A 27029-nucleotide genomic window follows, 5' to 3' on the forward strand; every position below is an offset into this window, starting at 1 on the left:
ACAACTACTGAGCCCACGTGCACAACTACTGAAGCCCATGTGCCTAGAACCCGTGCTCTGCAACGAAAAGACACCACAATGAGAAGCCCGCACACCACGAGTAGCCCCCGCTCGCCACAACTAGAGAAAGCCCGCGCGCAGCAACGAAGACCCAATGCAGCCAAAAATTAATTAATTAATTTAAAAAAAAGATACTTTCCCCCCAAATGAAAGCACAATCGTGCATTTTCTCAAACACCTTTCACATCCGTAGAGGTATTCCTCTCAAAGTCATTTCTAAGGCTAATGGAGATCTGGCAGCAACACAAGAGAACAAGAGCTAGATGCCTCTGTCCACCGGAGTGACAAGAACGTCCACCACAGGCCAGACCTCTGTCTGCTCTGAAGCCTGGCCGTCTCTGAACGGCCTTTAGCGTCCGTTTGGTCCGTGGCTTTTCCACGGCTGAAATGACCTGGTGCCGATATCCAGAGCTCATCCCCGTGAGCACTGTTACACCTACGTGTATCATACGTAGTAGGACGTGGACGTGGCAGAGTCAGGTCTTGCTCCCGTTGGGGCAGACGGGACCTCAGGGCACCGGGACACACTTGCTACACGCCTCAATGGTTCTGAAAGCTGACACATCTGAGTAACGTGTATATCGCTTAGGAACTGAATTCTGCAGAATATATGGAAACACAACTGCAGGAGCTTACCCAATACTGTCCTCACAAAACGTGAGGCCCAGAGGAAGGCAGCTGTGACGGTTAATTTTATGGGTCAACCTGACTGCGAGCCGGGTGCCCAGATGTCTGGTTAAACGTTACTCTGGGTGTATCTGTGAGGGTGTTTGTGGAGGAGATGAACATCTGAATCGGTGGACTAAGTAAAAGATTGCTCTCCAGTGTGGATGGGCCTCATCCAATCTGTCGAGGGCCTGAACAGAACAAGAGGTGGGGTAAGGGAGAAGCTGCTCTCTCTGCCTGACCGTGGAGCTGGAACGCTGGTCCTCTCCCTCCCTCAAAGTGGGACTTCCCATGGGCTCTCCTGGATCTCCAGCCTTTGGATTCAGACTGGAATTTACACCACTGGCTCTCCTGTTTGCAGACAGCAGATCATGGGACTTCTCAGCCTCCATAATCAAAGGAATCAATTCCATATATACAATTTCCTTGTAGGTCTGTTTCTCTGGAGAACCCTAATACAGTGGTTCAAGGTTTGAACAATGATGCCCACAATGCCATTAAAGAACTGACTCCACCATCTTTAGCATGGGCCTCCCACCATCAAGAATGCAGGATGGCTGCAAAGCACTGAAGCATCATGACCACTTTTTAGGAAAGAAGAGAGAAAGGGCAACATTTTTGTTAACTAAGTCTATACTTTTTTTTTTTCTTTTTTAGAAAAGCAACAGGTTTCCTGGAAGTCCCACCCAAAAGACTTCTATCCATATTTATTGGCAGAACCTGTCACAAAACCAACTCTAACTTTAAAGGGTCCCAGGACAGCAAGTAGCTTTTACTGTGCTCACTGCAGCTCTGCACAAAGTAGGGCTCTGTTGGCAAAGGAGAGGAGAATGAAAACGGGGTAAGCAGCTGGCAGTGTCCACACCATACGTATACGGCCCATAAACTTGCAGACCTAAAGAAGAAAAATACAAACCAAGTCTTAATGAAACAGTAATCTAATAAAACTATACAGTTTGACAAAAGTACAAAAACTCACACGACTTCCTCTTCTCTCAAATCCCACACTCAGGCATGCCACTATGAAAAGGTTATGTTATTTAAGATTCACATGATTTTTTATAAAATCTATCTGGCAAAGATAGCTGACAAAGGTTAGGCCTGAGCTAGTTACAAGATTATTTCCCCTATGCATAGAAAACCCTGCATAAAGGCAAGCCACAGGGTGGGAGTATTTGTAATATATATATCTAACATAGGACTCATAGCCAGACTATATAAAGAACTATTGTATCTACGTACCACATCCTCTTTTTCCATTTGTCTGTCGATGGGCATTTAGGTTGCTTCCATGACCTGGCTATTGTAAATAGTGCTACAGTGAACACTGAGGTGCATGTGTCTTTTTTTTTTTTGCGGTACGCGGGCCTCTCACTGTTGTGGCCTCTCCCGTTGCGGAGCACAGGCTCCGGACGCGCAGGCTCAGCGGCCATGGCTCATGGGCCCAGCCGCTCCGTGTCATGTGGGATCTTCCCGGACCGGGGCACGAACCCGTGTCCCCTGCATCGGCAGGCGGACTCTCAACCACTGCGCCACCAGGGAAGCCCGCATGTGTCTTTTTGAATTATGGTTTTCTCAGGGTATATGCCCAGGAGTGGGATTGCTGGGTCATATGGTAGTTCTATTTTTAGTTTCTTAAGGAACCTCCACACTATTCTCCATTGTGGCTGTATCAATTTACACTCCTACCAACAGTGCAAGAGGGTTCCCTTTTCCCCACACCCTCTCCAGCATTCATTGTTTGCAGATTTTCTGATGATTCCCATTCTAGCTGGTGTGAGGTGACATCTCACTGTAGTTTTGATTTGCATTTCTATAATGATTAGTGATGTTGAGCATCCTTTCATGTGTTTGTTGGCCACCTGTATATCTTCTTTGGAGAAATGTCTATTTAGGTCTTCTGCCCATTTTTTGCTTGGGTTGTTTTTTTGATATTGAGCTGCATGAGCTGCTTGTATATATTTTGGAGATTAATCCTTTGTCAGTTGCTTCGTTTGCAAATATTTTCTCCCACTCTGAGGGTTGTCTTTGCGTCTTGTTTACGGTTTCCTTTGCTGTGCAAAAGCTTTTAAGTTTCATTAGGCCCCATTTGTTTACTTTTGTTTTTATTTCCATTACTCTAGGAGGTGGATCAAAAAAGATCTTGCTGTGATTTATGTCAACGAGTGTTCTTCCTATGTTTTCCTCTAGGAGTTTTATAGTGTCCAGTCTAATACATTTTGAGTTTATTTTTGTGCCTGGTGTTAGGGAATGTTCTAATTTCATTCTTTTACATGTAGCTGTCCAGTTTTCCCAACACCACTGACTGAAGAGACTGTCTTTTCTCCATTGTATATTCTTGCCTCCTTTGTCATAGATTCGTTGACCATAGGTGCGTGGGTTTATCTCTGGGCTTTCTACCCTGTTCCATTGATCTTTGTAGAGACGTGGATGGACCTAGAGACTATCATACAGAGTGAAGTCAGACAGAGAAAAAAAAAATCATATATTAATGCATATATGTGGAACCTAGAAAAATGGTACAGATGAACCGGTTTGCAGGGCAGAAACTGAGACACAGATGTAGAGAACAAACGTATGGACACCAAGGGGGGAAAGTGGCAGGGCAGGCCGGGATGGTGGTGGTGGGGTGAATTGGGAGATTGGGATTGACATGTATACACTAATATGTATAAAATAGATAATAAGAACCTGCTGTATAAAAAACAAATAAAATAAAATTCAAAAAGAAAACAGGAGCTCACCTGGTGGCGCAGTGGTTGAGAGTCCGCCTGCCGATGCAGGGGACATGGGTTCGTGCCCCGGTCCGGGAAGATCCCACATGCCGCGGAGCGGCTAGGCCTGTGAGCCATGGCCGCTGAGCCTGCGCGTCCGGAGCCTGTGCTCCGCAACGGGAGAGGCCACACAGTGAGAGGCCCGCGTACTGCAAATAAAAAAAAAACAGAACAAGCCAACTAACTCATTCAGGGAATGACTACTAATGGGTACCAGGTTTCTCTTTGGGGTGATGAAAATGTCCTGATGAAAATCAGGACCATGGCTCTGACTAGAATGAGGTGCAAAGAGACTTCTGGGGCATTGATAACATTATCTTTCCTGACTTGGATGCTAGTTACTTTGGGAGATGTTCACTTTGAAAAAAGTTATGATATGGTACTCTTCTGATTTATGCACTTTTCTGTATATGTTACATTTCAATAAAAAAAATTACAATAAAGGAAATGTAATCTAGCCCTGAGTCTTGGGAAATAATCTTCAAAGGGCTAAACAAACCCTCAACGGGTAACTGATTAATAATAATACCTGACTCCTGCTATCTCTGCCCCAATCTTAACTCATGCTTTTAAACAACCTCTTACTTACTTTACAATATCTTATTTATTCTTGCTGTACACAATGTACAGCCAGCCCAAGGTTGTACCTATCTTTACTGCAAGGATTATATGAGGCTTGTCCTGGTGCTTCTTCTATGGACAAGTCTCCCCATTTGAAACCTAAGAATTATTACTTCAGAAGTATGTGACATTTGAAGTACTCGAGGTTTTATCATCTGCTGAATTTCACATTAACCTTGAGAGCTAAGTCTTCTCTCTCTCGGTATTAAAACAAAAAAAAAGAAGTAGAGTCCTGTTGCCCTGAATTTATCCACCAGGTCATTTCATTCCGTAACTCTGATAACTCCTTTTAATCCGTGGTTTTCAAACTGCTGGTCACAACATATTAATGAGCTGTGAGCCACTTTAGAGGGTCACAACCAGCATGTTTTTTTTTTTAAATAAGAAACACAACAGAAAACATAAGAACGTACCGCACATGGTATGGTCGGTGCTTCTGTTACATATGCATATACGCAAGGAACACTGGGTCTCCACACACTTGTTATTGTTGTCTGTGAGTTGTGGTCAAAACATTTCAAAGCTACAACTTTAATCCTCCCACTTCACAGGATGGCAGAATCTCGAAACCAGGCTCCGACGACAACACTCATGGTTTATGTTGTCTCCTAAGCCTCAGGGGAAGGGCAGTTGGAGAGCAAAGGCAATTTGGTTTCGGCAAGTTGTAAAATCTGGGCGTGCAGAGGGCAAGGAGAGCCGTGTACGCCAGTGACTGGACTGTGGTGGCAGGAAGCTCGGTGACTGCATGTGTGATCACCAACGACGCTCAGAAAGCAGCTCAAACCTTCTCAGCTGCCCTCCGTGGTCAAAGTAATGTGTTCACCTTGAATGCTGTGAGAAGGCTGACAATTATTTCAAAGCTGGTGCTTAAGGACAGAGAGGAGAGACTAAACAAAAGGAAGTGGTCTAGTTAAACAGAGTAACCATTACCATCAACACAAGGATTCGTCTGGACAAGCTGCCTAAGAGTTTGTGGAAAAATAAGTAAATAACCAATGCTTTCATAATAAACTGTTTTGGTAAATGTAAAAAACGTTTTTTCTAAACGAGCGTGGTTCCAGAAGCTTGAATGGGCTCAGCTCACACCACAGCTGCCGCCGCCCACACTGCATTTCCCCTAGTTGGTCCACACCACCAGAACTTATTTTTAAATTTCAGAAGATTTTAAGGTTACTGTTAACCATTCCAGGACTACTGCGTAGTTAAAACTCAGCCAATCCAACTGCAGAGTGTGTGATGAAAACCAGTTGCCGTGATGGAGTTCCCACAGCGACCCTCCGGGGACTGGAGCTGGCTCCTGACTCTCGACAGCTGGCAACTCTTACATACACCTGCCATGAGAAGGTGCTTTCAGTTCAAGCCTCCCAGTGTGACTCCATACCATGAATTTCTATGGGACAGACATTCTTCCAGGGGCTCCAGGGGCTCCACGCACAAGGGCGGGAGGAGGGAGGCATGACCCACCAAGTTACGCTGAGATATCTGCATAAAGGAAACGGCCGCAGCTCAACCCGAGCTCCCCTTTCACTGAATCTGCCCCACTTAGCTCTACTACCCTTCTAGGTCCAGAAGCACTAAAGGGGGTTATTGCAGGGTTGCAAAGGAGCCAGTGATAGGAATCCCCCAAGTTCAAAGCTACCAAACACTTTCTTTCATATAAAAAGACAATTGTAAAAAAAAAAAAAAAAAAAGACAATTGTATTTCTACAGTATTTACTGGTGTCAAATCCCGGGACAATCTAAAGGGCTAGACTGGGTCAGGAGACCACCAGAAGGAAACACTTAACGTTAAGAAGTCGCACTGCTATCAACCCGATTTTCTATTCCTCCAAGTTCTTCCTGAGAGTCCAGAGTCGCAGCGCACCCTAAATGCTGCTGCTAGTGGCAGCTGCCTTCCTTGCTCTGGTCTCTCGGGACTCCTCCTCCTTCCTACAGGACCAGGACCATCCCTTCTCTCTCCCCGCTGTGTGTCAATTGTCTCTGGCCTCAGCCTTCTTTTCCTAGTTTTCCCCAAAGGCTAGAATCACAGCCATGACCCCCAGACTGCCGCAGCCCCGTGCTGCGGTACTGAAAAATACTGCTCGGTCTTTGTAGCTGGCAAGAACACTCCTAAGAAAAGCAGTATTTACTTCTGACGGAAAACCAGTGTTTCACTAAATATGAATCCAGAAAGACACGACTCCTTTGGAAAGGAGTCTGAGCAGGTGGGAGATAGAAAGGGAAAAATATACTTAGTTCAGGATTGTGACTGATTTTAAAAGACAGGCCTTTATTGTTTTAGAAAGAGCTAAAAAATAGAAATATGCAGCATCCGGTGAACTAAAATTTTCATGATGTGGAGACTGCGAGAGGTCATTTTTTAACACACCCCCATGATATCTGCAATCCTCTGAAGATCTTTCACTTCAGGAAAACGGAAGACTTTTCCCCAAGATCTACGTCTTCCAACCTAAGCCCAGAATGACCGACATTCACAGCACTGCAGAATACAGCACAACTCTTTTTTCCAACCGTCTATCCACACTGATGAGTTTTAGAAGATACTGGGGTCACATGACGCAGTGTCTTCTTTGTGGTGGAAAATTAACTAACAGCAAATGGGAAGACAACACAAAATTAGCTGACTGGGAATTAAAAAAGAAGTGACCTGGGGGAGTGTTCGTTCAACAATATTTATAAACAAGTCCTATACAACAAGACTACATAAGAGAAGTCTAGACTGTTGTCATATCTTATGAACGTCTGTCTCTTATTTGCTCTAGTAAGCTCTCTTCGGTTGTAATTTAATAAGGAAAAAACGGTTTCTAAAGTAGGCAAGGAACCCTGATTCAATTTAGGACAGCAGGCCTCAGCCACCATCGCACACATGACCAGCGGACACGATCAGTCAGGCACAGCCACAGACCACACGAGTGGCCAGAACCGGCTTTCGAGGCTTCCCAAGAGGGGCCAGGAGAAGTGACTGTGAGCCCACCTGCACCCGCGCAGCTGACTCCAGCCCCACCACATTCTCGATCCTTCTAAACTCAGAACTGGCTCAAAGTGTGAGCAGCTATAGAGCCTGGACACAGTAAATGCTAAACAGATGCTCCTACGAGCACTGCCGACGCTGCTAGCACGCTGCTGCCACCACCACTGTTCTCGTCACGTGAGCCCACAATGACCCTGACGGCAGGTTGGGGAAAGCTACTTTGTCTTCACTCTAACAACAAGGACACAACTGCTATTTACTGAGCTCTTACTTGCCAGGCAGCGTGCTAAGCGTTTTCTTTTACGTAAATACAACAGTGATGCCATGAGGTATGTACAAGTATCACCACCTTTGCAGATAAGGAAGCTGAGGCTTAGAGGGCTGAAGTGACTTGCTCACGGTCGCACATACATACTCACAGCCTTACGTGCACACGTGGGGAGCTGCGATATGAGGTGGGTTAGTTCTGACTTTGGAGCCCCACTCCTACCTCTAGCCGGCAGCGCCAATCCACCTGCTCAGGCAACTTTCTATTTCCCCACCTGCCTCTATCCATTGAATCCTCTCAACCTCTCAAGCGCAGTAATTCGTCACAATTATCTGGGGGTGACACTGTGCAAGGTTCAAAAGAAGTCCTCGTTTGTGCAAAATCAGACCCAGGACCTACTGTCTCGGGCAGTGGCCAAGAGTCCTGGCAACTTCCTCTTCTGCTGGGCGGGATGGAGCTGGGACAGCTGTCCACCACCGGTCTCGGGAGGATGACGCTCACAGGCAGTCCTATTCTAGGAAGAACCAGCGGCAGCAAAACATCCCCGTTCTTGGCTTGACAATCCATTTCCCCACCTTGAACCTTGATGCACTGGGGTTACTGAATTTGAACTTCCGTTGGTTCAAATCTTCGTGTTCCAAACTTCTATTTCCTGTTAATTGTATCTGTCCCGAGAGATGACCAATACTAAAATTTACACAGTTTAAAAGATAAAAGCAAGCTTTGAAATGCAAGAAAAATAACACGTAACAGTAGTAATATTTACATTCAAATCTATTGCAAGATGACAAAAGTTCAGCAACATTTAAGGACTATCAAGTTTCATTAAATGGTTCCATGTTTTTGTTGAAAAATATAAAAATATTTTTCTATAAACACTTCATAAGAGGCAACGTGAAAATTACCATATTTTACAGAAATAATTAAGTCCATCCTCAAATGTTCCTTTTTAATCCTCTAACTGCAACTTTCAGGTCTAGAGGGGAAAAGTTATTTTAAACCCTGTCCTGTGACTGTTGTCTACACATTTAAATTATGGGGAAAAGTCTTTAGAACTTAATTTTTCGACTATTTAAAATAAAAGCAAGACACAAAAATCACTTGGCAGTCAGATGGGACATGAGAGCCAACACAGTTCTTAAAACCAAGAGTTGCATTAGGCAGAACTCAGAGACCAGAAATTCCCTTTTCTTCCTCCCTCGTGCTGTTGGCAATTCCCCAAGTCCACGCCAGGCTTCCTTAAGTTTCTTGTGATATTCACGGGCTGCACACAGATCTCATAGTGCATTGTACTCCACACATTTCGATGGATCTGTAGGAAAGTGCTTCTGGCAAATGGTCATTAACCTCTTCAATCCCTGAGAAAATAAAAATAAATAACGGTTGGTTATGATATGGTTAAACTACTCTCGATCGCCCTCCTCTGTACTCACTCCAGTTTACCAACATCCCCGCTAAAATGCAGCAGTCCCCTGCAACACCACTCAGACGTACACTGAGAGAAAGATTTAATCGTGTGCACTCAGAGAAACGTACAAGATGGTCATAGCTTGTTCACAAAAACAATAACATCAAAAGTACCAGAAACAACCCAAATGTCCATCATAGGAGAATATGTGAATAAGCTTTAGTAGGCTCACAAATGGAACATACTACATCAGTAAAAAAGAATTACCTAGAGCTACAATTTAGCCTTTCTCCACCAGGTTCCAATAGAGAATTAAGCCCTGCTGGCTAGCCTAAAGCATCCATTATATGTAATGAGACAGCTCCTCTCCGATGTACCCTAAAAGGGTGCTACATGTGTCCCATCCTTGGGAGAAATGAGAAAACGGGCACTCAGATCATCTTCTGTGTTCTACGGTCCAGATGAGAAACTCTGGTTGAGAACAATGGATATACATGAATCTTAGAACGTTAAATGTAAAAAGCAAGTGGCAAGGGGCTTCCCTGGTGGTGCAGTGGTTAAGAATCCGCCCGTCAATGCAGGGGACACGGGTTCAAGCCCTGGTCCAGGAAGATCCCACATGCCGTGGAGCAACTAAGCCCACGCACAACTACTGAACCTGCGCTCTAGAGCCCACGAGCCACAACTACTGAAGCCCATGCACCTAGAGCCTGTGCTCTGAAACGAGAAGCCACCACAGTGAGAAGCCCGTGCACTGCCAACGAAGAGCTGCCCCCGCTCGCAGCAACTAGAGAAAGCCCACGGGCAGCAACGAAGACCCAACGCAGCCAAAAAAAAAAAGCAAGTGGCAAAATGCTATATACAGTATTATACCATTTAAAACTTTTTTTATTATATATAATTTTTACAGGTTACTTTCCATTTACAGTTATTACAAAATATTGGCTGTCTTCCCCGTGTTGTACAGTACATCCCTGAGCCTGTCTTACACCCAACAGTTTGTACCTCCCCCTCCTCTCTATTGCCTTTCTCCCCCCGCCCCCCAACTGGTAACCACTGGTTTGTTCCGTGTCTGTGAGTCTGCTTCTTTTTGTTATGTTCACTAGTCTGCTGCATCTTTTAGACTCCACATGTCAGTGACGTCACTGTCTCTCTCTGACTTGTTTCACTTGGGCATAACGCCCACAAAGTCTGTCCCTGCGGCGGCTGCAAAGGGCAAAGTTTCGCTCTTCATGGCTGAGCAGTACTCCACTGTGTATATGGACCACCTCTTCTATCCATTTGTCTGTTGATGGACACTTAGGCTGTTTCCATGTCTTGGCTACTGTAAATAGTTCTGCTATGATCATTAGGGTACATGTATCTTTTTAAATTAGTGTTTTGGGGTTTTTCTGGATATATACTCAGGAGTAGAATTGAGGGGTCATATGGTAGTTCTATTTTTCGTTTTTTAAGACACCTCCTTAATGCTCTCCACAGAGGCTGCACCAATTCACATTCCCAGCAACAGTGTACAACAGTTCCCTTTTCTCCTCATCCCTGCCAGCATCTGTTATTTCTACACTTTTTAATGATGGCCATTCTGACAGGTGTGAGGTGGTATCTCGTTGTGGTTTTGATTTGCATTTCCCTGATGATTAGCAACCTTGAGCATATTTTCATGTGCTTGTTGGCCACCTGCATTTCCTCTTTGGAAAAATGCCAATTCAGTTCTTCTGCCCTTTTTTTTTTTTTTTTTTTTTTTTTTTTTTGTGGTACGCGGGCCTCTCACTGTTGTGGCCTCTCCCGTTGTGGAGCACAGGCTCCAGACGCGCAGGCTCAGCGGCCATGGCTCACGGGCCCAGCCGCTCCGTGGCACGTGGGATCTTCCCGGACCGGGGCACGAACCTGTGTCCCCTGCATCGGCAGGCGGACTCTCAACCACTGTACCACCAGGGAAGCCCTGTCCATTTTTTAAGTGGGCTATTTGTCGAGCTGTAATGGGCTGTTTATATACGTTGGGTATGAATCCTTTATTAGTCATATCATTTGCAAATATTCTCTCTCATTCAGTAGGTTGCCTTTTAGTTTTGACAATGGTTTCCTTTACTCTACAAAAGCTTATAAGTTTAATTAGATCCCATTTGTTTATTTTTGTTTTGTTTCCATTACTCTAAGACAGATTCAAAAAATATTGCTTCAATTTATGTCAAAGAGTGTTTTGCCTGTTTTCCGCTAGGATTTTTACAGTATTTGGTCTTACACTTAGGTCTTTAATCCATTTTGAATTTAAGTTTTGTATATGGTGTTAGAGAATGTTCTAATTTCATTCTTTCACATGTAGCTGTTCAGTTTTCCCAGTACCACTTATTGAAGAGACTGTCTTTTCTGCACTGTATATTCTTGCTTCCTTTGTCGTCAATTAATTGACCATAAGCCATGGGTTTATTTCTGGGTTTTCTATCCTGTTCCATTGATCTATGTGTCTGTTTTTGTGCCAGTATCATAATGTTCTGATGAAAGTCAGGGAGCATAATTCCTCCAGCTCTGTTCTTCCTTCTCAAGATCGTTTTGGCCATTTGGGGTCTTTTGTGTTTCATACAGATTTTAAAATTAGTTGTTCTAGTTCCGTGAAAAATGCCATTGGTATTTTGATAGGGATTGCATTGAATCTGTAGATTGCCTTGGGTAGTAGTATGGTCATTTTAACAATATTGATTCTTCTACTATTATACCATTTTAATACAACTCAAAAACAACTTAAAAATACTATATTGCTAAGAAATACACACATAACATGGTGGAATTATTTTTGAAAAAGCAAGGAAATGACAAATTGTGGATAATGGTTACTTCTGGGGTACAGGAGGAAAATACAGATTCTATGATCTTCAGAAAGTTCTAGTTCTTAAGCTGGGATTAAGGCCTTTACACATTTATCTTATTCTTTGCCTCATAACTTACATATCACATGTGTTCTTTTTTACGTACCAAATATTACACAATTAAAAAATCGTACTATAATCATAAAAAACAGCACAAGCATGACCTGGCCAGTTCTGCTGAATGCAGCCTTAGTACTACTACACCGCCTTCGTTCTGTACCTTTGGCATCTGTTACCATGGCCTTCGGTTCTTTCTAGACAAACGCAATACACAAATTCCCATGATGTCACAAATTTCAGGTGCTTTCTATCTCTTCTACAATTTGGCCAGTTCTCATCCAGTCTATAACTTCATAGTGATATTTTTAACTGATGATAAGAACTGTCACAATTAAGAAAGATTCAATCAGTCCCTTTCAACTCATCCTTCAGTCTGTGATCTTTTAAAATCTTTAGTGGGCATTTTATTTTCAGTTATTCTTCTTAGCTTTCTCATCCACCAGCAAGCAAACATGCCTCTAAGTCATTATCCAAATTCACAAACAGGCCAGGGACAAGGGCAGAAACCTGCGATGTGCCACTATAGATCTCTCCAGAACAATTCTGCAAGTTTTACAACTAGCATTGAATCCTATTTACTCTTTTATCTACCAGCCTACAAATGTCCTTGTTTACAAGGAGACACTCTGTCAGATGTCTTACTGAAATCTAGACATCTATAGCAATATTGATAAGTTATTAAAAACGACAACCAATAACAGCAGCACTTAATTTTAATGATCTCCAAAGCAATTTTTGGCACAAATTATTTTAAGGTTTCTCACCTTGCATTCACAAAAACTGAAACGACCCAGTTCCTAACACAGTAAGAACAATGAAATGCCATCAGAGGCCAAAGGTTGACTATGTTCAGGTCTATATTAGATATGAAAAAATATATAGCACACTACCTTGTACTTAACTAGTATTCCCCCCAAATTCATTTTCTTTCCTAAAAATGATACAATGAAATATCATGTGCTCTTAAAAGAAGAAAGAGTTTCATGACCCAGTGGGAAAAGCAGAGGATGTTGCTGGAATTATACAATCTAGTAACAGAAATGTGCATCTAGAAGTCCGAGCAGGAAGGGTAAACCCCCTCAAAATACACACTAATGTTAACAGGTAGCGAAAACATCACCAAAGATCTAGAACTCGTACTCTGTAATTACCTTCATATTCAAACAACACTTAAGCTAAGTAAAATCACCAAAAACAAAACAAAACAATGAGGTAAAAAGCCTGCCAAATCTCTTTGGTCCCATAGTAAGCAGATAACACAAATATAAATTACTTCTACGAAGTGAGCTATAATCTAAGAGACTCGACATCAGAGAAACATGATTTTCAAACATTTCACGTCAAGTCCTTTGTGGGTTCAAAGACTGTCCATATTATGCTATTTAAGGAGTGGGAGTGTGGAGGGAGGTTATCCTTCAGCTGGTCTCCACGAAGGAAGACTTTCGCCGGCAAGGGCAAGTGCGAAGGAAGCCCGGGAGCCTGCTGTGCTCCTCGTTCTGCTGGCGCTGTTGCGGCTCGCTGCGCCTAATCGGGTGTTGCTTTAGGACAAAGACCCTTCCCTCTCACCGTCCAGCTTCTCCTGCTGTGAATTCTAATCCTGTGGCCGCAGAACTGGAGCTGTGGCCATGGAAATGTATGTGATATCATTAAAAGGACCCTAAGTCTCCTGAAGGAAGAGGTGAGAAGAGAGGCAAAGCTAGGAAAGGGAACAGTCCAATGAAAGACGAAACGGCTTTAATCTGCAGCAAGACACAGCAAGAATTATTATGAGCCAATGAAAGGCAAACAGATGCTAAGACGCTGGGGGTCATTTTCCTTACACTGTAGGAATTAGAATTTTAGGTGTTTGTGCCTTATTGAAGAGATCTGTGATGCTTATTTACACTCACTGAACAGATTCTATGCTTAAAAAATGAATATTAAGAGTACCCTGTCTGAAATCTTAGCTGTCAAACAGTTGTGAAACTCAACGGTCTCCATCATAAACAGTTACCATGGAACGTTACAGTAAATTTTTGCCATAAGGACTGACGGCACCCAGCACAGAGTTTTAAAGGGGCATAACCTGATGATAACATGTGAGTATTTTCCAAATGGAGACAAATCTTTTCAGTTAGGTCCTTCAGGATTTTAGTTTCAAATTGCTTGGGGATGCTTAAACCAGTAAGACAAGGAGCTGCTTAGCTTAGCTTATTGCAAATAGCTTTTTAAAAACAAGTAGTATTTTTAAATATAATTTTCACTTTTATAAAAGCAATACATTTATTTAATAAATCCTTATTCAGTGCCTACTACGTGCCAAGCACTGCTCTAGGCTCTGGGAATAGAGCAGGGGAAAAAAAGAGAAAAAATCCTCACCCTCATTGAGAATATACTCTAATAAAGGAAGACAGACGAGAAACAAAATATGTAAAACGGACAAGAAACAAAATGAATATGTAAATATCTAATGTGTTGGATGGTGGCAAGTGCTATGGAGAAGGTCAGGCAGGCAAGAGGCGTGTGTGGATGTGGGAAGTGACCGGAAGGGCTCTGGCTCTCCCTGAACTAGGGAGCCACTGTAGGGCTCTAAGCAAGAGAGCATCACAGTCTGGTTTGTATTTTAACTGGATCCCTCTGGGTGCCATACAGACTGAACAGAAGAGGGGCAAGGAAAAAAGCACAGAGAGGAGACCCTGCAGTCATCCAGAGAAGACAGGCAGGTGCCAGACCCAGACGGTGGCAGTGCAGGTGGTAAGAAGGGATCACCCCAGATGTAGTCTGAACATGGGACAATCATGGTTTGCTGACAGGACATGGGCTGAGACAGCGAGAGAAAAGCCAAGGGTAATCCCATGTTTTGTGTGCATGTTACTGTATGTATTTTTAAAATCACACAGTTCTTCTATCAAATAATAGCAGTCCCCTGCCTCACCCTTTCCAATCCTAATTCCATCACCCCAAAGGCAACCACTCCAAATCTCTTAGGCGTTTCTTCCGGTATTTACTGCCATATTTCTAGATACTACACGCTGACAGTGCTTGATTTTTTTCCAGTTTTTATTTTTCTACCTCCTATGAAAGGTGAAGATTTCATCTCTTACACTACGTGCATTGGCCCCACCTATGCACACACGCGCCTTTCACTCCCTCTCCTCCCCCAAGTCACAGTCCTCAGTGAGCACCATGTTTAGGATATACCTCATAATGTCTACACAAATATTGTCCAAAACAGAGCCAATATCCTATTTCTTAGGTATTCTTCCCCATCTTTTTGCTTTTCTGTGTAGTATGAATTCATTCTCCAACAGTGAGACTACTCTCAATATGACCAAACACATCAGGTAGTACATCTGTTCCATTTTTTTCCTGGAGCCCTGTCTTATCTGTTCCAATCTAGATCAACTGAATTCCAGACCTCCTTGTACTGCTACAATCCTAGAGCATCCCTTCACCTTCAACCTGGGAATTCCTTTTGCCCTGCTCCTCTGCTGGATCTTGTTTTCTGGATCTTTGTTTGCTTCCCTCATTTTGGTGGAGCACATCCTCAAGTATTAGCAATATAACATAGTGGAGTTAAGACTATGCAAGTTCAAATCCCAATTCCACCACTTACTAGCTGTGTGACCTTGGGAAATTACTTTTCCATGCCTAAGTTTCCCCACTTGTAAAACAAAGAAATCATAGTATCATCCTCTTACTACATATGTGAGAGAGAGAATATATATGTGCTAAATTGCTGCAGTGAGCACACAGTAAACACCATGTAAGTGTTAGCTACAATAATGATGATTCTAGAGAATGGGTATGTGACACAAGATGGGTCACACTTCTGAGACTTTTCCTGTCTGAAAATATCTTCAACCTATACTCACACTTGACTGTTCATGTGGGAATAGAATTCTGAGTTGGAGACTTTTTCCCTTACTAATACAAAGGCATTGCTCCACTGTCTTCCAGCTTCCAGAACCATTAATAAGAAGTATGAGGGCATTTTAATTCCTGAGTCTTCATAAGTGACCTGTTTCTTTTCTCCAGAAGCACTGAAAATCTCTTTATCCGTGGCCTCCAATATTTGATTATATTGAGCCTTGATGTGAGATCCTTCCTATTCATTTGCTATGAATTCAGTGAGCTCTTTTTTCATTCTAGAAATGCATGTCCTTCAGCTCTGGGAATTCTTCCTGCATTGATTCTTTATTTCCTACCCTCCAATTTCTCTGTTCTCTTTTTCCTAGAATTTGAATAGTTGCAGACCTTATAGATTGACTCTTTTGTTCTCGTATCTTTCATAGTTCTGAGATTTCCTCAACTTTATCTTATAACCCTTTTATCTAATTTTTAAATTTCTGCTATAATGTTTAACTTCTGAAAGCTTGTTTTAATTCTTTTTTGTAGCTATTGTTATTTCATAGTTACAACCTTACCTAAGGATATTAATTTTTTAATCAAAGGGGTTTTTTCTGTTCCCTATGCTGTAATTCAGTTTCTCTCAACTCCTTTTTTTCCATGTGTTTTTTGGTCTCTGTCTTTCATGTTGGAAGCTCTCCCTGAATGTCTGATGATCCTAGGTGAACATGCATATTTATGAGTAAGGCAATAAGGAGCTAAAGGAAACTCACCGAATGGGCAGGGCTCATCAGTGGAACTTCAGTTTAGGACAATATGGCAGCAAGTTAGTTTTTTCATTAGCAGAATACTAATTGTTAGTAACTGTACATCTTTTCTCTTGGGTCAGTTCACAGAGAAGAACCCTCCTGTTTCCTGAGGTGGGATAACAGCCTGGCTGCCAGCATCAGAGGGACCAGTGGAGAAAAGGAACCAGAGGTCTCATCTGTCAACATACAGACCCTCACTTGAGTTGCCTGTTTTGAGTAGGGCATCTCACCTGCCTGAGGCTACAAATCCCTCAGAAAGTTAACCTGTTTTCTGCTATAAGGGAGAAAGGCAGGAGGGCCTACTTGCACAGGGTAGAAGGAACCTCTGGACTACTTATCCTAATTCTCAACCACTCCTTCATTTTCAGTCCCATCCCGTGGTGCATTTTTTTTTTTTTTTTTTTTTTTTTTAAGATTTTGATGTGGACCATTTTTTAAAGTCTTTATTGAATTTGTTACAATACTGCTTATGTTGGATTTTTTGGCCACGAGGCATGTAGAATCTTAACTCCCCAACCAGGGATCAAATCTGCACCCCCTGCATTGGAAGGTGGAGTCTTACTGGACTGCCAGGGAAGTCTCTGGTCCAGTCTTTTAGAAGTACCTAAAAGTCCCATGTCCTGAGCCTTTCCAGATTCTACAGAGTCCTCATTAATGGCTCCTTAATGACTTTCTCCCCATACAATATTTAACTAAAACTGATCTTTTTGGGCTTCCCTGGTGGCGCAGTGGTTGGGAGTCCGCCTGCCGATGCAGGGGACACGGGTTCGTGCCCCGGTCTGGGAAGATCCCACATGCCGCGGAGCGGCTGGGCCCGTGAGCCATGGCCGCTGAGCCTGCGCGTCCGGAGCCTGTCCTCCGCAACGGGCGAGGCCACAACAGTGAGAGGCCCGCGTAACGCATAAAAAAAAAAAAAAAAAAAAACTGATCTTTTTAAAATCAATACTGTTTCTAGGAAAACATTCTGCATTTAAAAGTCTAACTGATGAACTGTACACTTAAAGATCGTTAAGATGGTGGAGCTGAAGAAAGATTTTCTTTAAATGGTTAAGATGGTGGAGCTGAAGAAAGATTTTCTTTAAATGGTTAAGATGGTAAAATTTATGTCATATATATTTCACCACAATTTTTAAATAACCTAATTGCAAGCATTACAGCATATTCTAGATAAGGCATAAAAATATCAATTACATATACAGTTTGGTGTATCACAGTATATGACATAGGATACAAATCCTGGATACAGTTGTTTATATCCAGATAAATCAATGAACCATTAAAACAATCAACCTGCATCAACTCAAAAAAACAGCAATTTTTTATCATTGCAGAAAGCAAATGCTTTTTAAAACCAAACCAGGGCTTCCCTGGTGGCACAGTGGTTGAGAATCTGCCTACCAATGCGGGGGACACGGGTTCGAGCCCTGGTCTGGGAGGATCCCACATGCTGTGGAGCAACTGGGCCCGTGAGCCACAACTACTGAGCCTGCGCGTCTGGAGCCTGTGCTCTGCAACAAGAGAGGCCACAACAGTGAGAGGCCCTTGCAAAAAAAAAAACAAACCAAATTACAATCATACCCTTTTAGCTAGATTTGCCTTTTATTTTATAAACTATCATTAGTTAATAGGACTTGAGGAAGACTTTTTTTGTTTTTAAGTAATCTCCTTACTGAAGTATACAGAAGACATTTTATCAATGATTTCTGTTCCTGTCACTAGTGTGCCCTGTAAGAACAACGTCTTGAAAACGAAAGCACAGATGCGTTTAGTGGTGCAGCCTAGGAACATGAAGAACAGGGATAAGTTGAGAACATTTTCCATGCAGCTATTTAAATTCTGTCAACAAACTGCCAAGGTTCTAATAAAGGAATGAATTACCATGAGATATTTAAGTTACTAATTAATCCTAACTTCAGACTAAAGGAATACATATTTGACTCGAAATGTGATTTTCAAAAAATGTGTACTTGGGGCTTCCCTGGTGGCGCAGTGGTTGAGAGTCCGCCTGCCGATGCAGGGGACACGGGTTCGTGCCCCGGTCTGGGAAGATCCCACATGCCGCGGAGCGGCTGGGCCCGTGAGACATGGCCGCTGAGCCTGCGCATCCGGAGCCTGTGCTCCGCAACGGGAGAGGCCACAACAGTGAGAGGCCCGCGTACTGCAAAAAAAAAAAAAAAAAAAAAAAAAAAAAAAAGTGTACTTAATGATGAAAAGTTAATTTCTACAATAGCAACTAACATTCATAGCCATGCATACAAAGGCCAAGCCTTCAAGAATTGTCCACAGGAATTCTTTTCTTACAAGTATATGATTAACATTGAGTTGATCTGAATTACTCATTCTAGACTTTTTAATACCCAATCTGGATCTAGCTACTTGGGATGATGGCAGATGAAGGCCATCTCATGCTGCTTCTAATGAAGAGTCCTAGTGCAAGTATTAAACGTATTAAAATATTCAGGATCTGTAGGACTTAGTGGAAAATTAAAGAAAAAATAGTTTGGGACTAAATCTTCTTCTGGAGTGTATGGTAAGAAATAGAGAGGTGCTCTCAATTTTTACTTGTCTGAATGTTTGATATATAAAAGAACATTATTTCCAGTTCAAAAGTTCATCACTTCACAGAAAGGAACAAATTACAAGTGATTATTCCATTTTGAAAACAGCACTCACGTACTTAATGAAGTTAGGTAAAAATGTATGCCAAATGACCAATTTGAGTGAAGATTTTATTTATTTGACAAGGCCTTCATGCTGCAGGGTGATCTGACTTTTTTTTTTAAGCATGTGGTTGAGAAATATAGAGTTAACACCCCAAGTTAAATGTCTATTTAGCTGCCAGCTAAAAAGAAACGTGGCACAGTTTAGACCAGCATTCCCCACAGTGTGCTCCTACCCAACAATGGCGTTCTATAATATTAAAAGGTAATGTATGTGAAAGAGAAATGATAGTACTATTTTTCTCTAAAAATTTCTTTTAATATGCCAGGAAGTTATTAAATGGGTAGTTTGTTACCAAAACAACTTGCCTTTAAGAAATGGTTTATCAGAGCCTAGAATGCCAGGAGGTAGCATAAGGCCGCTTGACCCACAAATGTGTGACATACAATCTGATGCATAGGGAGCGTTTACCAGCTAACCATGACATGTGCATACAACACATGGATCACGTTGTGATCACTCACTGCAGTAATGTGTTATACCATTTTCAGCAATTCACGAACATATTATAAATTTACAAATGTTCCATGAACAACTAAATTTGACAAATTCTAGTACAGGTGAAATATGCCGAAATCTGAAATGCAGATATAAATATCTGACATAAAGTGCTGGAATGATGTTTTTAACCAGGGAATTTACAAACTTAAGGTCATTGAACACAACTTGCCAGAGAAGATTATGGGACATTTTGCCTTTTGGAACAGTGAAAGCTTGAGGAAAATTACTTGGAATGAATATTACTCCTTAATCTTCTAATCCCCAAAGAAACCTGTGTTGTAACACAGCACACAGACAGACTAATCTATAGGAATCAGGGAGGGTATCCACAGGAAACAAAGGGCATACTCAAACTGGGTAATTTGACGGTAGCAGTCCCAAGGACTTTACAAAGGCGTGGGCAAGACCGGGACCTGTGAGCTGACAACACTGCAAAGCTGTGGCTAACCTGTTTTCTAAGGGGGCAAGGGAGAAGACTGGTTACCAGAAACCCAGAGAGGGTAACTAACTGTATGGAGACGGCTGTGGCCTTGGGTGGAAGGGTGTAGTGACTCCACAGGGAGGAAGCCAGGGATATAAATACCCCAAACTCGTTCTTCTCCCACCTACAGAATGCCTTCCAGTCCCTCTCATCACCTGCCCCGTTCAGAAGTCAGAGGGCAAGGGAGCCTGTCCATGTTGTTCATGAAAGCCAGGTTTCCAGGGCACAGAACACGGTGAGGAAGGATGGAGTGGATCTGGAGGGCAAATCACCACGTGATGTCCATTTCAGCTTTTCTTCCTGCTCTTCTTTACTAACAAGTAAAGAACACCCAAGATATGAACCTTTTCAAGAGATGTCTTGAAATGACTGAATTATAAAGACTCTAAATAATCAAGAACTTCCTTTAATCTGTGTAGAAGCTTTATCCAAATCTGGGCCAAAGGCTACATCTGCATTTGGCAGACCAGCCAAAGTCCTTGAAGTTCCTACCAACAATTTCCATCTCGCCCTAGATTTGAGGCTACCAATAAGCTATACAACTTCTCTTTGATCTACATGGTGAGCAAACCCTCCCTGTGGTGTGTTTAATTTTTGTGAGAAAGAGAACACTTCAAACAACCTTCACAGTTTAAATTCTATAGAGGTTTGCATAAAACCCAAAGATGAAATCATGTTACAGTAAAGAGCCCGCTGAATTGTTTTTACCATATTTCAGAAAACAGTTACTTCTCACCAATATTTCTACATAAAAGAAAATAATTACATATTGCAAGATTTCATTTAAATGATGTCCAAGAACTGGCAAAATTAACCAATAATGACACATGTCAAAACCATGGTTATTTCTGATGGGAGGAGGAATTAGGCTGGGAAAAGGAATGAGGGAAACTTCAGGGGTGCTGCTCGAAATCTCCTATGATCCAGACCTCATTTTATGTCTTGATAAATATCACATATATATGAAGAATCATTGAGCTGTACAATTAAGATTAGTACACTTTACAGGCTCCACTGTTTACTAAGGTTTATTATATCTCAATTTTAAAAGAAAAATTTTATTCAACATAGTTTTGGAAGTTTTAGCCACAGCAATCAGAGAAGAAAAAGAAATAAAAGGTATCCAAACTGGAAAAGAAGAAATAAAACTGTCACTGTTTCCAGATGACATGATACTATACACAGAGAATCCTAAAGATACTACCAGAACACTACTAGAGCTAATCAATGAATGTGGTAAAGTAGCAGGATACAACATTAATGTACAGAAATCTCTTGCATTCCTATACACTAATGATGAAAAATCTGAAAGAGAAATTAGGGAAACACTCCCATTTACCATTGCAACAAAAAGAATAAAATACCTAGGAATAAACCTACCTAAGGAGACAAAAGACCTGTATGCAGAAAGCTATAAGACACTGATGAAAGAAATTAAAGATGATGCAAATAGATGGAGAGATATACCATGTTCCTGGATTGGAAGAATCAACATTGTGAAAATGACTATACTACCCAAAGCAATCTACAGATTCAGTGCAATCCCTATCAAACTACCAATGGCATTTTTCACAGAACTAGAACAAAAAATTTCAAAATTTATATGGAAACACAAAAGACCCCGAATAGCCAAAGCAATCTTAAGAAAGAAAAACAGAGCTGGAGGAATCAGGCTTCTGGACTTCAGACTATACTACAAAGCTGCAGTAATCAAGAAAGTATGGTACTGGCACAAAAACAGAAATATAGATCAATGGAACAGGACAGAAAGCCCAAAGATAAACCCACACACATATGGTCACCTTATCTTTGATAAAGGAGGCAAGAATATACAATGGAGAAAAGACAGCCTCTTCAATAAGTGGTGCTGGGAAAACTGGACAGCTACATGTAAAAGAATGAAATTAGAACACTCCCTAACACCATACACAAAAATAAACTCAAAATGGATTAAAGACCTAAATGTAAGGCCAGACACTATAAAACTTAGAGGGAAACGTACGCAGAATGCTCTGTGACATAAACCACAGCAAGATCCTTTTTGACCCACCTCCTAGAGTAATGGAAATAAAAACAAAAGTAAACAAATGAGACCTAATGAAACTTAAAAGCTTTTGCACAGCAAAGGAAACTATAAACAAGACCAAAAGACAACCCTCAGGATGGGAGAAAATATTTGCAAACGAAGCAACTGACAAAGGATTAATCTCCAAAATATACAAGCAGTTCATGCAGCTCAATATCAAAAAAGCAAACAACTCAATCCAAAAATGGGCAGAAGACCTAAACAGACATTTCTCCAAAGAAGATACACAGATTGCCAACGAACACATGAAAGGATGCTAAACATCACTAATCATTAGAGAAATGCAAGTCAAAACTACAATGAGATATCACCTCACACCGGTCAGAATGGCCATCATCAAAAAATCTACAAACAATAAATGCTGGAGAGGGTGTGGAGAAAAGGGAACCCTCTTGCACTGTTGGTAGGAATGTAAATTGATACAGCCACTATGGAGAACAGTATGGAGATTCCTTAAAAAACTAAAAATAGAACTACCAAATGACCCAGCTATCCCACTACTGGGCATATACCCTGAGAAAACCATAATTCAAAAAGAGTCATGTACCAAAATGTTCACTGCAGCCCTATTTACAATAGCCAGGAAATGGAAGCAACCTAAGTGTCCATCGACAGATGAATGGATAAAGAAGATGTGGCACATATATACAATGGAATATTATTCAGCCATAAAAAGAAACGAAATTGAATTATTTGTAGTGAGGTAGATGGACCTAGAGTCTGTCATACAGAGTGAAGTCAGAAAGAGAAAAATAAATACCATATGCTAACACATATATTTGGAATCTAAAAAAAAGAAAATGGTTCTGAAGAACTTAGAGGCAGGACAGGAATAAAGACACAGACATAGAGAATGGACTTGAGGACACGGGGAGGGGAAGAGTAAGCTGGGAAGAAGTGAGAGAGTGGCATGGACATATATACACTACCAAATGTAAAATAGACAGCTAGTGGGAAGCAGCCACATAGCACAGGGAGATCAGCTTGGTGCTTTGTGTCCCCCCTAGAGGGGTGGGATAGGGAGGGTGGGAGGGAGACGCAAGTGGAAGGAGATATGGGGATATATGTATGCATATAGTTGATTCACTTTGCTGTACAGCAGAAACTAATACACCATTGTAAAGCAATTATACGCCAATAAAGATGTTAAAAAAATTAAAAGAAGAAAAAGAAAAATTACCCAATTAAATGACTTTCACTATTACCTCCTCAGCAAATATCTTAACGTAGAAAAGGTTTGGGTTTATACATTTACCAGAGGTCAGCAAACTACGGCCCACGGGCCACTCGCCCCTTTTATAAATGGAGTTTTCCTGGAACACGGCCACTGGCTGCTTTCACTGCAGGGTTGAAGAGTTGTAGCAGAGACCAATGAAGCCCAAACCCTAAAATATTTACTACCTGATCCTTTAAGTGTGTCACTTCCTGACTTAAACTTCAAATAATATATTTAAACTGTCCCTTTGTAGGAATAATTCAACTCAACCTCACCCAAATACCAAAATAAGAGGAGAAAGATTTAAAAGACAGCTTAGGAAATCACTCAGTTAATTGTAATCAAGAATTTCGTAAAACGCTAACATGGGGGTAGCTTCATTCTGCCTTGAGCTGCACTATGGGTTTATTTTAAGACAGATCAAAACTGGTACTTTATTGGGCCTCACACATGCTAATTTTTTTGTTTTTGTTATTGCCAATATTTTAAAAATAGGAGCATATGCTTTTTTAAAAAATTAAGGATTCCAGTTATCTCACTAAAATATAAAGGAAGATGGAACAACACTAGAACCATATTCCTACAAGGTAACGACGAGCTGAAGTGACTCCCGTAACGCTGGAGGCTAAGACTCAGCTGACACTTCACACTGTGCTTGCGCTATCCACTTTTTAAAGTTTTTATTTTGTATTGGAGTACAGTTGAACTAACACAACATTGGTAATCAACTGTCCACCGTTCTTATCACCGAGTTGACAGGAAAATGAAAATACTGCTTCCATCTGTGGCTACATGAAAAGTAGGAAAAGAAAAGAGAGACCGAGGGTCAAAGGCTTCTCAACACTCAGCTCACCTGTTACCCAACTATCCTGGGTATGTGAGTTTACAACCTCAGGTTTAAGCGATGGCCTCTAGGGAAAAGGGCAGAGAAGTACCAGAGAAATCAACAGACCAGAAAGGGCAACAGTTAACTGGATGCTTGCACACATCAAGTGGTAGGGATCTCCCCCATATCTTCTAAAGCAGCCCTACTCCTATTTTGGGGCAATTCTGCCTGTTAAAAAGCTTCTTTGGGGCTTCACTGGTGGCGCAGTGGTTGAGAGTCTGCCTGCCGACGCAGGGGACACGGGTTTGTGCCCCGGTCCGGGAAGATCCCACATGCCACGGAGCGGCTGGGCCCGTGAGCCATGGCCACTGAGCCTAGGCGTCCGGAGCCTGTGCTCCGCAACGGGAGAGGCCGCAGCAGTGAGAGGCCTGCGTACCACAAAAAAAAAAAAAAAAAGCTTCTTTGTACTATTTTTGCAACCTCTTAGCAGTCTCTCATTGTTTCAAAACAAAAAGATTAAAAAAAAGAAAGAATCCTTTCCTTACACTGATTAGAAATATGCCTTCATTCCTATACCTTACCTGGTCCTTAACTGTATGGGACAAGTTCAATCCCTCTTCCACCAGAAAGTTCTCTCATTATCTATAGTTACCCAGACCCCCACCAAGAGTCTCCTTTCTCAAGGACTAGAAAAAAAAAAGCAAGACTTGCACCTCTCGTCCTCTGGAGTATTCATTCATTCGACAAATATTTACTGAGCACCCACCATGAGTACCATTCCAGACTCTGCGGATATGACAGTGAACTATGCTCTTGCCTTGTGGAACTTATACTAAATTATTACCTCTAATAATGTAGCATAAGCTATCATTAGACTTTCCAGTAGCCATACTGTACTAGTTATTGTACTTAAATTCCCTAATTCTTCCTCATATACAGTGCTCAAACTGTACGCTCAAGTCTAACTTGACTTGTTAGGAGTCTAACTGAGTTATTAGACTTCCAAATTTCTTTATGGTCATCATTGCTAAATATTATATTTTTAGAATCTGCTTTTTTCTTCAGTCTGTCAAGAACTTCTGGAATGCAAATTTCTTCTCCACCTGAACGCACACCCTATTCCTTCTGTTTTTTACTGTCTGTAAATCTGATAAATATACCTCTCAGTACAGTCATCCAAATTGGTCATTAAAATTGTTGAATAGGACCAGTACTGAGGTCACTAAGTGCCCCATGGCATGTCCCTAGCATGCACCCAGACAGACACGGATCCATTATTTAGTATGCATGGCTTCTCTCACTCAACAAGCTGAGTCCACCTGATCAGTTTACCATATTTATATCTGTACACAAGAATATTATTGGATTTAGGTCAAACACCTTCCTAAAGTTCAGATACAGTATGTTTGCCAATTTTCTCTAATCATCTTGGGAAAAAGGGGGAAAAACATTTTAAGGGGAAGAGAAGAGTTAAAAAGGAAGAACAATGGAGGGAGGATAGGTCACTGTATAGCTTCCAAAATGAGCCAGAAGTCTTTAAAATACTAGGCATATTTTTAAAAAGAAAACTCAGTTTATAAGATGATGGTAATCATACCATTGTCTAAAGAAGATGCTGTCTTTAAGACAATTTATCTAATTATATGAACTCTTATATACACTATAGCTTTGGCCATGGTACAGCAGAACACAATGAGCAAATTTAATCACTGGTAACTGTTTTCTATTGTTAAAGCCAAACCACCTTTTTTTCCCCCAACTAAAAGCTTTTTGCCTTCGATATGGTCAATGGTGGTTATTAAGAAAATGGAGGGGCTTCCCTGGTGGCGCAGTGGTTGAGAGTCCGCCTGCCGATGCAGGGGACACGGGTTCGTGCCCCGGTCTGGGGGGATCCCACGTGCCGCGGGGCGGCTGGGCCCGTGAGCCATGGCCGCTGAGCCTGTGCGGCCCGCATACCACAAAAAAGAAAGAAAAAAGAAAACGGAAATGTTTTGAATTTCCACAAGTATATTTGAACTCTATAAGTTCTACAGTTCACATTAGGAGGTCAGGTTGAAATCATATTTTAAAATGCTAATATATATGAATAAGGTACAAAGCATGACACAAAATAACCGTTAGCACTTGGAATTGAAATGAAATAAAAAGATAATCCATGAACATGATAGTGACTGTTGTCTGGCACAAATTCTGAAAGCACTTTCGGCATTTTAAGTGAACCTTACACTTTAAGTAAACTTTCAGAGTTTCATCTTCAAGCTTTAGAGTTAACATCCAGCAAAAGTCATTATACAGACACAACCTGGGGTTTTTGACACCTTGGCAAAAGCTAAATTACAGCTGAGGGTTTTTTCCCACTAAAAAGTAAAGTTTAACCCAACAGCAGTGTAACCAGGTTTATGTGAGGCATGTATAACTTTAAGAAAATAAACTATAAATATTTTAAAACTGTGTACCGAAGTGTTGTTACAAATTATTTAAAAATATTTACTAGCTAAATTTTTACCGTTTATACCTTTTTAGCCTAGATGTTAATCTACCTTGAAAGTAACAAAATGTGAATTATTGCAAAATACTCTAAATTCGTCATTCTTTAGTAAACTCCCAGAGCGAACAGCAATAGTTTTATTTCACTACTCAGGTAATTAAAGCTCAACATTTCACCCTGTCTTACAACATATATGAAACCTAAAAGGTTTCTATTTTATAGTACAGCGGAAGGTGTCTTAAATACAAGTACTATTTACATAAGGAGTGGACTTGCATCCTATCATGCTATACCCAATCACTATAATTCTCCTCCTCTCAAAACTTAGTTTGAGAACCGGGGAATGCTAACCTCCAGAGCACTTTTCCCTCCAAACTGCTT

At 41.5% G+C, this 27029-nt stretch overlaps 1 protein-coding gene across 3 annotated transcripts in view; it reads right to left on the bottom strand.

The window, feature by feature from the left end:
- Positions 1 to 92: 92 nt before the first annotated feature.
- The window catches only part of PRPF18 (pre-mRNA processing factor 18), a 58051-nt gene continuing 31114 nt past the window's right edge, over positions 93 to 27029 (bottom strand). For 2 of the 3 annotated variants that reach the window (XM_032623436.1, XM_032623437.1), the window contains one exon: positions 6371 to 8718. In XM_032623436.1, the coding sequence (XP_032479327.1) occupies positions 8638 to 8718 (81 nt within the window). In that variant the 3' untranslated portion in view covers positions 6371 to 8637. Of the gene's footprint in view, positions 1622 to 1968; positions 2027 to 4534; positions 8719 to 27029 lie in introns of those variants that run through there. The other variant, XR_004348548.1, reaches the window with a different exon arrangement.

Source organism: Phocoena sinus, chromosome 2 (genome assembly GCF_008692025.1).
Source record: "Phocoena sinus isolate mPhoSin1 chromosome 2, mPhoSin1.pri, whole genome shotgun sequence".
NCBI classification, from domain to species: Eukaryota; Metazoa; Chordata; class Mammalia; order Artiodactyla; family Phocoenidae; genus Phocoena; species Phocoena sinus.